This window comes from Petaurus breviceps, unplaced genomic scaffold (genome assembly GCF_028583685.1).
Source record: "Petaurus breviceps papuanus isolate PSGF00001 unplaced genomic scaffold, PetGlider_PUasm1.0 172, whole genome shotgun sequence".
Taxonomy (NCBI): domain Eukaryota; kingdom Metazoa; phylum Chordata; class Mammalia; order Diprotodontia; family Petauridae; genus Petaurus; species Petaurus breviceps.
This window is the reverse complement of record NW_027185755.1, coordinates 4,669,452-4,683,383: the sequence shown is the minus strand read 5'-3', so window position 1 is coordinate 4,683,383 and position 13,932 is coordinate 4,669,452. Positions and strand designations below refer to the sequence as shown.

Sequence of the window (13,932 nt, the reverse complement as noted above, 5' to 3'; positions counted from 1 at the left end):
CATAAACAAGAGCCATCTCAACCAGAGTGGTGGGGAGGTTGGGGGTTCCATCCTAATCAAAAGTACAATCAGAAACTACCTGTTGACCCACAACTTATTTTACTGAAGAGATCATTCCTCTCCTATTTTATTGGAAATTTGTGATTATTGATGTTAACTTCATGAATGCTCTACACATGTTTAGGGAGCTCAGCCATAGTAGGAACCAGATTTAAGTCCCTAGTGAATGGCTTGTCAAATTGGTTGCTGAAAATTCAATTCTGCTAATAAAGGGGGGAAAAGAGAAAACTACAGCAAACCCAAATATGTTGGATGGCCCTTTTGAACAGAATTCTGTGACTTTATGGACAAGAGTTTCACAAAATGAGAGACTGTGCCACGGGAGGATTGTAGTCAGTATTGTTAGTACCTGCTTCAGACTACACAGATACATTGAAGTACTGTAGTAAAAATACAAAATAAAATAAAGGATCAGAAAGTTATTAAAATAAATTTGTTACTGTTTTATTACAATTCTTTTTCCTTTCAAGTATAAATTCAGATTTTTATGTGTTTGGGTTTTAATCATATATTTTGTTTTATTTGCATTTAGAGGCTTTAAGGTTATTAAAAGAGTCATATAAATTTATTTTTTCTATTTTGATTCTTAAAATAGGACCCATGGCAAATGCTGCAGCCCCCACTAGCACACCTCAAAAACTGATTCCTCCCCAGCCAACTGGTCGTCCTTCACCAGCACCCCCTGCAGTACCTCCTGCAGCTTCTCCTGTCATGCCACCACAGACACAGTCCCCTGGGCAACCAGCCCAGCCTGCCCCCATGGTTCAGCTCCATCAGAAACAGAATCGAATCACTCCAATCCAGAAGCCAAGAGGACTTGATCCAGTAGAAATTTTGCAGGAGAGAGAGTATAGGTAAGCCTTCTTTGGTTTCCATTCTCAGGGTTGTATTTATCTTTCCTAAACTATGAAGACATTAATTTCTGAAAGTCTTTATTATTATTATATTATATGGGTCTCTTAGGAAATCTATGCATTTTGGAGTCAGGAAAGTTCTGATGTTAGAGCACTGAACACCTCATTGTAAAAGTCGCATATTAAAGAAATTCCCCTTAACTGGTCTTACATAACCATGTCTTATGAGCTAAACATGTTAAAATATATAAGGCTCTTATTGCATGTAATTTTGTTTCCAAAGTCATAATTTGATGATATATTTGAGTCCTTTTAAAATGAAATATGTTGTATCAATCCATTCATAGTATAACATGTTTTTCTTAAGCATTTTTTGCCCTAGGTAAGGGCAGAATTTAAGGAGCTATATTTTTGGAAAGTCCTTTTTGAGATGATCTGAGCAAGAGTAAAAACATTGTAAGCAAAAATAATTTTTTATATCTTCACTCCCTGTGTAAATGGTTTGGTTTCTCCTCAACAGATTACAGGCCCGAATTGCCCATCGAATTCAGGAACTTGAAAACCTTCCGGGGTCCCTGGCTGGAGACTTGAGAACAAAAGCAACCATTGAACTCAAAGCACTCAGACTGCTAAACTTCCAGAGACAGGTAGGGCCAGACCCCGGAACCAAAACATCCCTGAGACTGAGCCATTGTGCCAGTATTGGGTGGAACTTAATTTAAGGGAGGAGGAGGAAAGTGGGCAGGATATTGCATAAATCTTTTAAAAAATGCTGAATTCAACAAACTACCTCCAAAAGAACATTTCCATATACAAAGTAAAATATAAAAGGGATTATGTATGTGAAACTATGAATCTCTATTATATATTATTTGTGTTTTTTTAAAAGTATTTAATAAATTAATTGTGTTATTATCAAAACTGTCCTGTTTCTCTGTTTCCTTGTGAATTTCCTTCTGTTCTCTTTTGTGCATTTAAAAAAATTATTCAGTGACCACCATCTTTTCTTCTTTTTTGGGGGCGGGGGGGGTGGCTCAACATTATGTTCCTTCCTTCCTCCTCTAAATCCCCCTCTATTAAAAAAAAGAAAAACCTCAGTTTGTGTTACAAGTAAAGGCAATATAGTTGCATGTAGATAATTGTCAATACAGTGAAATAAAACATAGTTAATTATCCTTTTAAAACATGCTCCCAACACACATGACTTAACTGCTAGCTGTATTGACTCTCTTTCTTTTATAGTTCACTCTAGGTATAATCTATATTTGAGAAGAACAGTTACACCATTTCCCCGGTAACATCAGGTTTAGGACAGAGATGAAGTCTAAGAATGGCTTCTATATTGCACTTTTTAAAATGGTATTTCAGAAATGTGATATAAAGTAATAAAAAATTGTGTGGTGCTAAAAACAAATTGGTATCCTAATTGAATAAGATTGTTCTGTCATTTGAGTACACCTGACATGCTCCCAATTTGTGTTTGTAATTTTTAAAATTATTTACCAGAGATCCTATCCAAGCTTAGATTTGATGCTTTAGGCAGAGAAAAAATAGCATTTCCAGTCTTTGATGGCATTATGACTATTATGTAATGTATAATTATGACTATTATGTAATTACATACTGTATCTAATTTTTTAAAAATGGGAACTTATTTAAAAGCTGCGGCAAGAAGTTGTGGTATGCATGAGAAGAGACACGGCCCTGGAAACTGCACTGAATGCCAAGGCTTACAAACGCAGTAAGCGGCAGTCCCTTCGTGAGGCTAGAATAACAGAGAAACTGGAGAAGCAGCAAAAGATTGAACAAGAGCGGAAACGCCGGCAAAAGCACCAGGTGAATCTTAGAAACAATCCAAAATCTCCTCTTATGTTAACGTTGGGTTAGCTACTGCTATGTATGTTCTAGACAAGCATCTTGGGCAGTTACTGAAAATTATTCAGAGAAATAAAAACTTTTAAATAAATCGCCCTGTAAAGGAAACCTCGGTTTTTGTAAATTACTGGATTCTCTGTGGTGTGGATCCCCAAGAGAGCCAGCTTACCCAATCAGGTACAGTCTTGGGAGAGAGAAGAGTATAACATCAGTGGACTCTTATAAGATGATGACCTGAGGTTAAGCAGTAGGATGTGATAGGTGCTTCCTCCTTTACTCTTCCTACATACAACCTCTTCCTCATCTATACACTGCCAGCATCAGTGCCCTGGGAATAAGAAATACACTCCCCAGCCATTGGCACCTGGTGGCAAAGTTCCACTGACCTTATATTATTGCTTTATTCTTTGCCTAACTTGAATAAGTCATAATCTGAGAATTTCTGTAGAATTCTAAGCGTCCTTGTCTCATTTTAGGAATACCTCAATAGCATTCTTCAACATGCCAAGGATTTCAAAGAATACCATCGATCTGTCACTGGCAAAATCCAAAAACTTACGAAAGCAGTGGCTACGTACCATGCCAATACTGAGCGGGAGCAGAAGAAAGAGAATGAGCGGATTGAGAAGGAGAGGATGCGAAGACTGATGGTAAAAGTCTTGGAGGAACCGTCTTTGGTGGGGGGTAGGGGTGGGGGAATCTGTCTTATGTTAACTTTTATAGTCATAAGAGAGTCTTTCTTTTTGCAAATGCTGTTCAGAGTAGATAACTTACCATTTCTGTAGGCTGAAGATGAAGAAGGATATAGGAAGCTTATTGACCAGAAGAAAGATAAGCGTCTAGCATACCTCCTTCAGCAGACAGATGAATATGTGGCTAACCTTACAGAACTGGTCCGACAGCACAAGGCTGCACAGGTTGCCAAGGAAAAAAAGAAGAAAAAGAAAAAGAAGGTAAAATAGACTTGTATGAATTTTTGTTTGTTATTTTGGTTATATTTTATTTTCAGGCTTTTGTTTTCCCTGAGCACTCAGCAGTGGTTTATAATCAATCTTATTCTTTTCATTCCAGAAGGCAGAGAATGCAGAAGGGCAAACACCTGCAATTGGACCAGATGGCGAGGTTAGGAAACAAATTTTTAAAAAATTGAAATGTTAACCAGCATTGGAAAGTTGGGTATATTTTATTGTTACAAAAAATGCTTGGCTTAATTTAATATCTTAATAAAACTATATTTTGTTACAACACATATAATTATATTAAAATTTGCATTAGAAAAATACTTGTCAGCATAAGTTAAAAAAGTGGTTGTTTTCTCATACTTTAACAGTAGTAATAAACACTAAGTGGCTTTTACGGATGTTGTTAATCCTAGGGAACACTGAGAGCTAGCTCAAAGGGCAGATATTTATGGCTCTCTTTTCAGAATTTGCAACTTTGTCTGACCTGGTCATGAAGATTAGCTTTGAAATAAATAGTGGAGACTTTTATAAACATTTCTTGGAATTATATGCAATTTGAGGAAATTTGGCAGTAGTATTTCAGAAATTGAGTAGGTTGTATGTAGGTAATGGGAACTTCTGTAAATATACCTTATTTATATTTTAATAATAATTAATAGAAAATTAGGAAGAAAATATTTCTTAGAAAGTTGCATGTGGAAAGAATACTTCAGAATAAATTGACTCAAGTTCAGTTTGTCAGTTTTGGATATTTAAGGTAACTTTTTAAAGTGTATGTGAAAACTTAAAATTTTATGCTTTGGTTTTTTTCAGCCTCTGGATGAAACCAGTCAGATGAGTGATCTCCCTGTGAAAGTGATTCATGTAGAAAGTGGGAAAATCCTCACTGGCACAGATGCCCCCAAAGCAGGACAATTAGAGGCATGGCTTGAAATGAATCCAGGGTATGTAAGAACACAGTTCTGAATAGCATTGGCTAGTCTTTTAATTGTTTTATCACTTATTCTAATAAGATAGTTTGTTGACATTTGTAAATGTCATAAGTACCTGAAGCAGTTTATCTTTATATTTGTAATAAGATATACATACATTCATATACATATACATAAATTAAAACATGAACATTTTTTCCCTACTTAGATATGAAGTAGCGCCAAGATCTGACAGCGAAGAGAGTGGTTCAGAAGAGGAGGAGGAGGTGAGAAGTTCCTTAAAACTCAAATCTGTTGACTCTTTAAAATAATTGTTGGATTGTAGAAGTGACATTTACAAAAGTTCTGCCCCACTACTTCATTTTGTTCGTGAGGGGACTCTAGGTTTCAGAGACTTTACCAGCAGGGAGTGGAAGCTATAGCAGGTTGAACAGGAAAAAGTAAGTATTGCCTAGTTACAGACAGTGCCTATCATTTGGGGACCAGACTGTCTTTGAAACTTTGAAGGATGTTATCACCAGAGAGTTGGCCACCATTCTTTGCTACATTCAGTCAGTAAACTGAGGAAGATTAGAATATTGTGATCAGCATTAGAGTATAGAACTAAAGCCACAGTGTTTTCTAGAAAGCAACATTTAAATAAATTTTAAACAAAATTTTAAAGTTTTTTTGGGTGGGGGGAAGTATAGAAACCTGGAGCCTGCTCTTATTTTGTGAAGAGATTAGGCTTTAATACACTAAATTCAATACACTAAACTTCAGTTTAAGATGGCTGAGTGAATGGTCACAAAAAAGCCTAAGTCTTGTAATACATTTACTACAGCAAAGACCTAGAAATGGTACCAGACCAAATAATGATCAAGAATTCCAGAGAGAAGCTATAGTTTAGTGTTTTATCTGGCCTAGGATTATACAAAAGACAACCAGAAGTTAGAAAAGTGGTACTTCCAAAAGAGCCAGTTATGAATACAGGCATACAAGATAAAAGTCTACCAGTGTAGATCAGAGACGTTCCAGGAACATATAAATCTTACAGTACTCTATACTCAGGGGCAGGAAGACCCGAAGGCTTAGACAAGAAAACTCCAAGGCACAGTACTCAGATTACAGACATGGGCTAGGGGCTGTTGGTTTCCATACTGTTGTAACACTGTATGGGATTCCAGAAGTCCCTAAACATCTAGTTCTCTCAACTTGAACTATCTGACATGCCTGAAAGTTTTCAGTACTCAAGAGGGCAGATATGAGGTGTATTAATGTTAAGGATGCAGGCCTGGGTAACTGAGGTCTGGACCCAAAAGTCCCCAACAACCCCACCCAAAGTGAGGGAGGGGAGAGACCCCCTTGGCCCAAAGTCCCAGTTCAGAAACTGAGGCTAGAGGTAATAAAACAAAATACCAACTGTGATAAAGAAATTTTGTACCTTTCAAGACAACCAAAAGTCCAACTTGAAAGAGACTAACTCCTCAACAAATAGAAGCAGTGTCTTTCAGAGGAAGAAATGACTTGACCATAAGAACTATAAAAATACATAGATAAAATGAAGCAAGGAATTTTAAGCATGAATTATAAATTCATCAGGAGCTATGGAATAAAAAATTATAAAGAGAAGCAAACAATTTACAGTAGAAGGGTGAAAAAACTTACCCAAATAGTGAACTCCTTGAAAATTAAAATAGACCAAATAAAAATCAGTGACTCCATGAGACAAGTAGTCTTAGAACAAAATCAGAAGCTGGAAAAATAGAAAAAAATGGAAGGCATCTTCAGGCCAAGGAGAGAAAAGCTAAAAATCATTGGTGTCCCTGAAAACCAAGGCCAAAAAAAGCACTATAATACCATTTTAAAGAAATCATAAATGGGGCGGCTAGGTGGTGCAGTGAGTATATATAGCAAGTCATTTTACCCCAATTGCCCTCCAAAAAGCAAAAAAAAAAAGTCATAAATGAAAACTGTTTATTTAGATCCAATATAACAGAATGCCCCTTGGAAGAAACTCCTAAATGAAAACCAAATCTAGAGCTTCTATGTCAAAGAAAAAATATTTCAAGCTTCCACAATGAAAGAATTTGAGTACCAGTGAGTCATAGTTAAGATCATATTAAAATTGAAATCTGCTGCTACAAAGGAAAGAATAGCTTGTGTTAGGGTATATTTTTTTGCCCTTTTTTTATTGCAATTGGGGTAAAATGACTTGCCCAAGGTCACATGGCTAGTTTTGTGTTAAGTGTATGAGGCCGGATTTGAACTCAGGTCCTCCTGACTCCAGGGCCAGTGCTCTATTGGCTGTGCCACCTAGCCATCCCCGTGATAGGATATTCTAAAATCAAAAGATAAAGACTTAAAGTGAAAAATAACAACCTGACAGTAATCCTATAGAGAGAACAAAATGGATCTTAATGAAAAACTATAGTGGAGCAGAAACTTTGAAATGAGAAATCAGGAGAAACATGAAGTGCTTATATTTTAATAGAGGGAGAAGAAACAGTATCCTTTCAGAATTCTTATGTCTTCAAAAGTTATAAACAGAATTAAATAAGATAAACAGAGGACTTGAGGGTGTGTTTGTACTGTTTTGATGGCCTTGAGAAGAAAAAAAAGGAAAAAAATGGACTGAAAAAGAAAATGGAATTTATTATTTTCTTATAATTGGAGTAAACAAGAAGAAGATACAAGCACAGAGGAAATGGTAGTATCGGTGGGCCAGCAGCATGAATATCGCTGTTATTTCTGAACCAGACAAAAGAGGGAAAGAGAATTGAAAACACTTATGTGCACAGCTTTGTGTGGAGATGTTATACTCAGAAAAGAAATAGAGATGTGGAGAGAGTGAATGGGTTTTAACATAAAGGGTAGTATTAGGAAGGAGTCAGGAGGAAAATGAACTTCAATTTCTGAGGATAGATCATGAAAGGGAAAATAAAGAAGGGAAAGAAGCAATGATTGTTTGGGAGATGGAAAAAGGAGGAGTGAAATAGAAGCACATCACTTAAATTGTAAAACACTGGTCTTTATCATATTCCCTCTCCTTCACCACCTCTTTTGTAAAGAGAGGGAAAATTATAAGAGTATGTGATGGAGGGAAATACATAATGATAGCCATGAACCTAAATGGGATGAATTCACCCCCAAAATGGAATAGGGTAGCAGAATAGATGAGGAAACAGAATCCAACAAAATACTTACAGGAAACATAATTTAAACATTAAAAATTCTAAAAGTTAAACTAAGGGGCTAGAGAAGAATTTATGACGCTTCAGGTGAGAATGCAAAACATTACTTCAGAGAAGGCAAAAATTAAAATAGACATAGACAAAGGGGATAAGCCATGAAATTACATTATGTTTAAAGGTATCATAAGTAAAGAAATAGTATCAGTACTAATATTTATGCTCCAGGCAGCATGATATCCAAGTAAAGAAAAAGTTAATTGATTTAAAAGGGAAACATATCAGAAATATAATGGGAACCATAATATAACCCTTTGAGATGTAGAAGCCTAACTTTTTTTTTTTAAGAAAAAAAAAGTTACAGCACACAGTAAACTTTTCGAAAAATTTGATGAATTTTCTACAATTACTGAACAGGAATCAAAAGGGATATACACATTTCTTACCTGTTTATGGTACCTTTATAAAAACTGACTATGTCCCTAGGGTATAAAGATTTCATACACAGATTGAAGAAAGCAGAAAATTTGAACACATCATTTATGGGCTAAAATGTAATAGAAACGTAATTCTTTAAAGGGCCTTCGAAGAAGCGATTCAAAATTTATGTGGAAATTAAATAATTTAATCCTAAAGAATTGGATCACCAAGCAAGAAAATATAGAAGCAAAAGATGAAAGAAACTAAGACTGCATGCTAAAACTTTTGAGACATAGACAAAGCTATACTGAGGGAAATTTATATCTTTAAATGCTTTATCAACAAAAGAGGAAAGAGCAAATCAATGAGACCTTTGGATCACATGAGCAACAAGATGGCAGACCAGATATTCTTTCTGATCCCCACAACTTCCCAGACTCTCCAAACCAGAAATTGTGCATGAAAGATAAAGCAACTTTAGCTATTTCCATGATCTAGGGTGATCAGAATCCAAAAGAACATTAAAAAAAAATTTTTTTATAACACAGAAACTGACTCTTATCTCATTCAGTACCTCTCCCCCGCTTCACATGCTACCAGTAGCAAAGCTTCCCTAGCAGACCCAAAGACAATACAGGGTTACATCAGCCCACCCCTGTACCATGTTCCCCCTTTTTTTGTTCGGTTCCATTGAGACCTTGACTCAGATTTGCATAGGACTTGACAGCAAACTTAAACACAACTTCTTCCCCTCCCCCCATGTAAAAACAGTTTTTAGCATTTGTTTTTTAAGTTTGAATTGCAAATTCTCTCCACTTTCCCCTCACTGAGATGGCAAATGATGTGATATAGGTCATACATGTACAGTCATGTAAAACATTTTCATAATAGTTATATTGTGGAAGAAAAAAGACAAAAAAAGGTTTTTAGAGTGTGTGCTTTAATCTTTATTCAGACTCCTATCAGTTCTTTCACTGGAAGTAGATAGCATTTTTTCATAAGTCCTTCAAAATTGTCTTGGATCATTGTATTGCTGAGAATAACTAAATCATTTACAAGTGATCATCATATATTGATGTTACTGTGTACAGTTTTTCCTGGTTTTGCTCCCTTCACTTTGCATCAATTCATGTTAAGTCTTGGCAGGTTTTTCTGAAAGCATCCTGCTTGTCATTTATTATAACACAATAGTATTCTATCGCAATGATGTATCACAACTTGGCCAACCATTCCCCAATTGATGGGCATTCCTGCCATTTCCAATTCTTTGCCACCACAAAAAGCTCCTGTAAGTCTTTTTGTACATATAGAACATTTACCTTTTTTTTATTTAGTCTCTTTGGGATACAGACCTGGTAGTGATATTGCTGGATCAAAGAGTATGCACGTTTTTATTATAGCCCTTTGGGCAAGGTTCCAAATTATTCTCCAGAATGATTATATCAGTTCACAACTACAACAGTTCATTTTTCAACATTATCTCCAATATTTGTTATTTACCTTTTCTGTCATTAGCCATCTGATAGTTGACCATTGACTTATAGAAGTGAAAGCCTGCTAGGACCTGCCTCTTGGAAGCATATGCATTTAAAGGTTCTGAAATGCCAATGTTGGGCCAGAAAGCTAAGGAACAGAGGGAGTGGAATGGGTCACCAGAACAGCAGCACACCCTGTGTGGGAATCTGTGTAACACTCCACCAAACCTGAGGGAAGGAGCACAGTATCCAAGTGGGGTCATTTCTGACTACCCAGAAATCAGTTGGGAAAAACATAGGCCAGTGTGGGAAGAAGCTGAGATAGTTTTAAGTTTCAACAAGAAAACCACGATCAGAGGAGAGGGCATCAGGAAATAAGTGATACAGAAAATAAGTTGTGGGAAGAAGAGTCGACAGCACCAGTCATTTCAGGAAGAAGAAAACTCAAAAATCTTAAACACACAGATAAATCAGCAGGAAAAATAGTAATAACAGAAGAAAATACAGCCTTCAGCTAATAAACAAATTTAGGCATCTATGAATAAATAGTATGAAATGATCCAATACTTGATGACACAGAGGACTCTGGGATTTGAGAACGAGACCACCATATGCTGTCCTTGATTGTTATAAAAGAGAAATGAAAATTATGAGAGCAAAATTTATGCTCTGCCCTGCAAAAATAATAAACAGTAGAAAAACTTAAATCTGCAATGGCAAGCCTCACGAAAGAAACAAAAGAGAAAATAGATTAGGAATGTAAATGCATAGAAATGAAGAGCATCCTAGAAGAGAAGCAAAAAACAACAACATTAAAAGAAAATATGGTTAGTATGCCAGCAAAACATAGGAATCTCAAAAACGGGTTGCATAGAAACAACCTAAGGAAGACACTATTATGCATCAATTATAAAAAGGAGGCAGGACTGGGATAATATGTTATAGAATACATAGGTGTCCTGTCCTACAAATCTGAGTTTAACCAGAACAGAAGATGGACATTCAGTAATGAAGAAGAGTTTGATATATTTTTAGAATGAAAACCAGTACAGAAGAAATTTATTTTGCTTCTTGAATACCTCAAACAACTGAAATGTAAGAGGAATAAATAAATGAAGACAGCAAAAGCAACAGTGACAATAGACCAGTAAGATACTTCTTTGTATATGTACACAAGGTGGAAATCTGATTGAGGTACAAAGTTAAGGGGCAGATGGGGGTGGTATTATGGACATCACCTTGCCCTACAGCTGAATGCTTCTTTCATGGGATTACATTGTAACATGAGAGGATACATGGAAAAGGGACAGGGGAGCAGGAGGCTAGAGAGAAGTGAATGTTACACCAGGGTCAAAGTAAGGGGCTAGCAAAATAAGTGAGGGGATGAAAAAAATTTACCATGCAACAAGTAAATCCAAAAAAGCAGGAGTTATTATGCTATCAGATAAAGCAAAAAGAAACATTCAAAAAGTAATAAGGGATAAATAAGGAAACTTATATGACAAAGAACCATAGACAACAAACATATCAGGAATAAACTTAGCACTCTTCAAATGTCTTAGCATCCAGATTCACAGTGGAAACTGACCTTTCAGAAGACATTGTAATACAGTAGTGAGAGGAAACTTCAATATCACCTCAGTTTTGGATAAATGTAACAGGTAAAAAAACAAACTATAGAACTGAACAGACTTCTGCAGAAACTAGGCTCAAAAGCCTTGAGGTGTCTCCTAAATGGAACAGTGAAAGTACATACATATTTTTATACACCATAAAAGCAGGAATAGTCAATAGACTATATAGTGCAGCAAGAATAGAATAGTTCAAGGACCACAAACAAAATATATGGAGATTTAATCATGAGATCTTAAACAATGAGTGGATCAAAGAAAAAATCATAGAAATAACTATGTGAAGGGGAATTTTAAAGAAGCAGGATACCAAAATTTCTGAGATGCAGCTAAGATAGCCTTCAGAGGGAAATCATATACTTAAATTTGTACAATAACAAAATGAAGGGGAGATTAACTGGATATGCATTAAAATGGAAAAATAAGCATCAAAAAAGAAGAGACAAAAATTTAGAGAGGAAATAGATAAATTGGAGAGAAAAAAAACCGTAGAAATAAAACTAAAAGTTGGTTCTTTGAAAAGACTAATGAAATTGATGAACCCTTTACTCATCTGATTAAAAAGAGAACAGAAAATTGGTAAATTATCACAAGGTGCAATCACAGCAAAGCCAGAAGAAATAAAAAGAAAAATCAAAACTTACCGTGCAGTTATTTGCTAACAAAACTGAGAACACAAAAGAAATAGAGAAATTCAAAAATATAAAATACCCAAAACACCAGACCAGACAGAGATCTTAAATAGTCCAGTCTCAGAAAAGGAGATAGCCCTAGCTTTAAACGAACTACCAAAGAAAAAAATCCTGGCCCTGATATTCATCAGGGAATTATACCAAACTTTTAAAGAACAATTAATACACATACTTAATAGATTCTGGAAAATCAAGAAAGAACAAATCAATGAATTAGATAAGTAACTAAGAAAACTAGGAAAGCAAAAAAAAAAATTTGTGAAAACCACAACTATAAGTACCAAAGTAGAAATTCTGAAAGTCAATAAGAGCTTAACAAATGAATATAAGGAGCTTGGGGGTTTTCCCTCCCTACATTTAAAAAACAAACAAACAGTAAAGACAGCCCATTAACTAATTGACTTTTGAAGAGAGGAAATACTGTTGCCAGTATCAATAACAAAAAAGTAGAATTCTCATCAAACAAAGAATAAAGGAACTAATTCTAAACTACTTTGGGGGGGGGGGGCCCTGTGCCAACAAAACATTTTAGATATTCATAAAAATGTAACATGCCCAGATTAATCAAGCAAATAAAGAATTTAAATAACACAGGCTCAAAAAAGAAATTGAATAAGCCACAAATTAACTTTCAAATTAAAAAAAAAAAACAGAAACAGCTAGATTTATAAGTATATTCTGTCAAACAGTAGGGCAGTTAGGTGGTATAGTGGATAAAATGCCAGGTCTGGGGTCAAGAAAACTCCAGCCTCAAACACTTACTTTTTATGTGATCCTGGGCAAGTCACTTGCCCCTGTTTGCTTCAATTTCTCATATGTAAAATCACCTGGAAAAGGAAATAACAGACTATTATTATCTTTGCCAAGAACACTGCTAACCAGGTAATAAAGAGTCAGATGTAAAGCGACTGAGCAACAACAAATTAAACATTCAGAGAAAATTATATATGTTTGCAAAAATTGCAAAAGAAAGGATCTTACCAACTTTTTTCTTTGATACAAAAATAGTGATGATGATTTGGTTATTTCATTCATATCTGACTCTTTGTGACCCTCTCTGGGATTTTGTTGGCAAAGATACTAGAGGAGTTTATTATTTCCTTTTCTCTAGGCAGTTGAGGAAACTGAGATAAGTGGGGTAAGTAACTTGTCTTGGGTCACACAGCTAGTGTCTAAGACCAGATTTGAACTCAGGAAGATGATTCTTCCTGACTCCAGGCGTGGTACTCTATCCATTGCATTATCTAGCTGCCCAGCCCAAATATGGACTCAGTACTTAAACCATAGAGGAACAAAATGGAAAAAGAAAACTGTTGATCAATATCCCTAATAAAGATCAACACACACAAAATATTAAATAATATATTATTAGAGAGGCCTCAGCAACATATTAAGAAGATTATATAGTGTGACCAAGTTGAGTTTGTACTAGAAAAGCTTGGTTCAAGTGTCAGGAAAACTACAAACATAAGGGTTGATATTAATTACAATTAAAATTGTTTTGTTTATTTCAGTAGATGTAGAAAAGGCATTTGACAAAAACATAGTATTCATTTCTGTTAAAAAAAACTAAAATGCCTAGGAATAAATAGACTTTTCCTTACTATGGCGAGGAATAGCTGTGTAATAAAGAAATGCAAGAGGCCTTTCCAGTAAGATTAGGGATAAATAAGAATGTCAGTTCACCACTATTATTTAATATAATACTTGAGATACTTAATGCTTTTTATAACAACCCTAGGAATTCAACTTAAACATTGATTAAAATAGTAACACAGTAGCAGTATATAAAATCTACATAAAGCATCAGCATTTTTTTAAGTTACCAACTAAACCTAGCAGGAAAAATATAGAAGGAAAT

The 13,932-nt window shown here is 35.3% G+C and overlaps 1 protein-coding gene across 5 annotated transcripts in view; it reads left to right on the top strand.

Annotated features, from left to right (window-relative positions):
• Nucleotides 1-13,932, top strand: part of SMARCA4 (SWI/SNF related BAF chromatin remodeling complex subunit ATPase 4) — a 129,044-nt gene that overhangs the window by 60,929 nt on the left and 54,183 nt on the right. For all 5 annotated transcript variants that reach the window (XM_069083042.1, XM_069083044.1, XM_069083043.1 and 2 more), the window contains exons 6-13: nt 656-914; nt 1,435-1,561; nt 2,577-2,750; nt 3,266-3,439; nt 3,575-3,742; nt 3,861-3,911; nt 4,565-4,695; nt 4,892-4,949. In XM_069083042.1, coding sequence (XP_068939143.1) covers nt 656-914; nt 1,435-1,561; nt 2,577-2,750; nt 3,266-3,439; nt 3,575-3,742; nt 3,861-3,911; nt 4,565-4,695; nt 4,892-4,949 — 1,142 coding nt within the window. The remainder of the gene's footprint in view (nt 1-655; nt 915-1,434; nt 1,562-2,576; nt 2,751-3,265; nt 3,440-3,574; nt 3,743-3,860; nt 3,912-4,564; nt 4,696-4,891; nt 4,950-13,932) is intronic.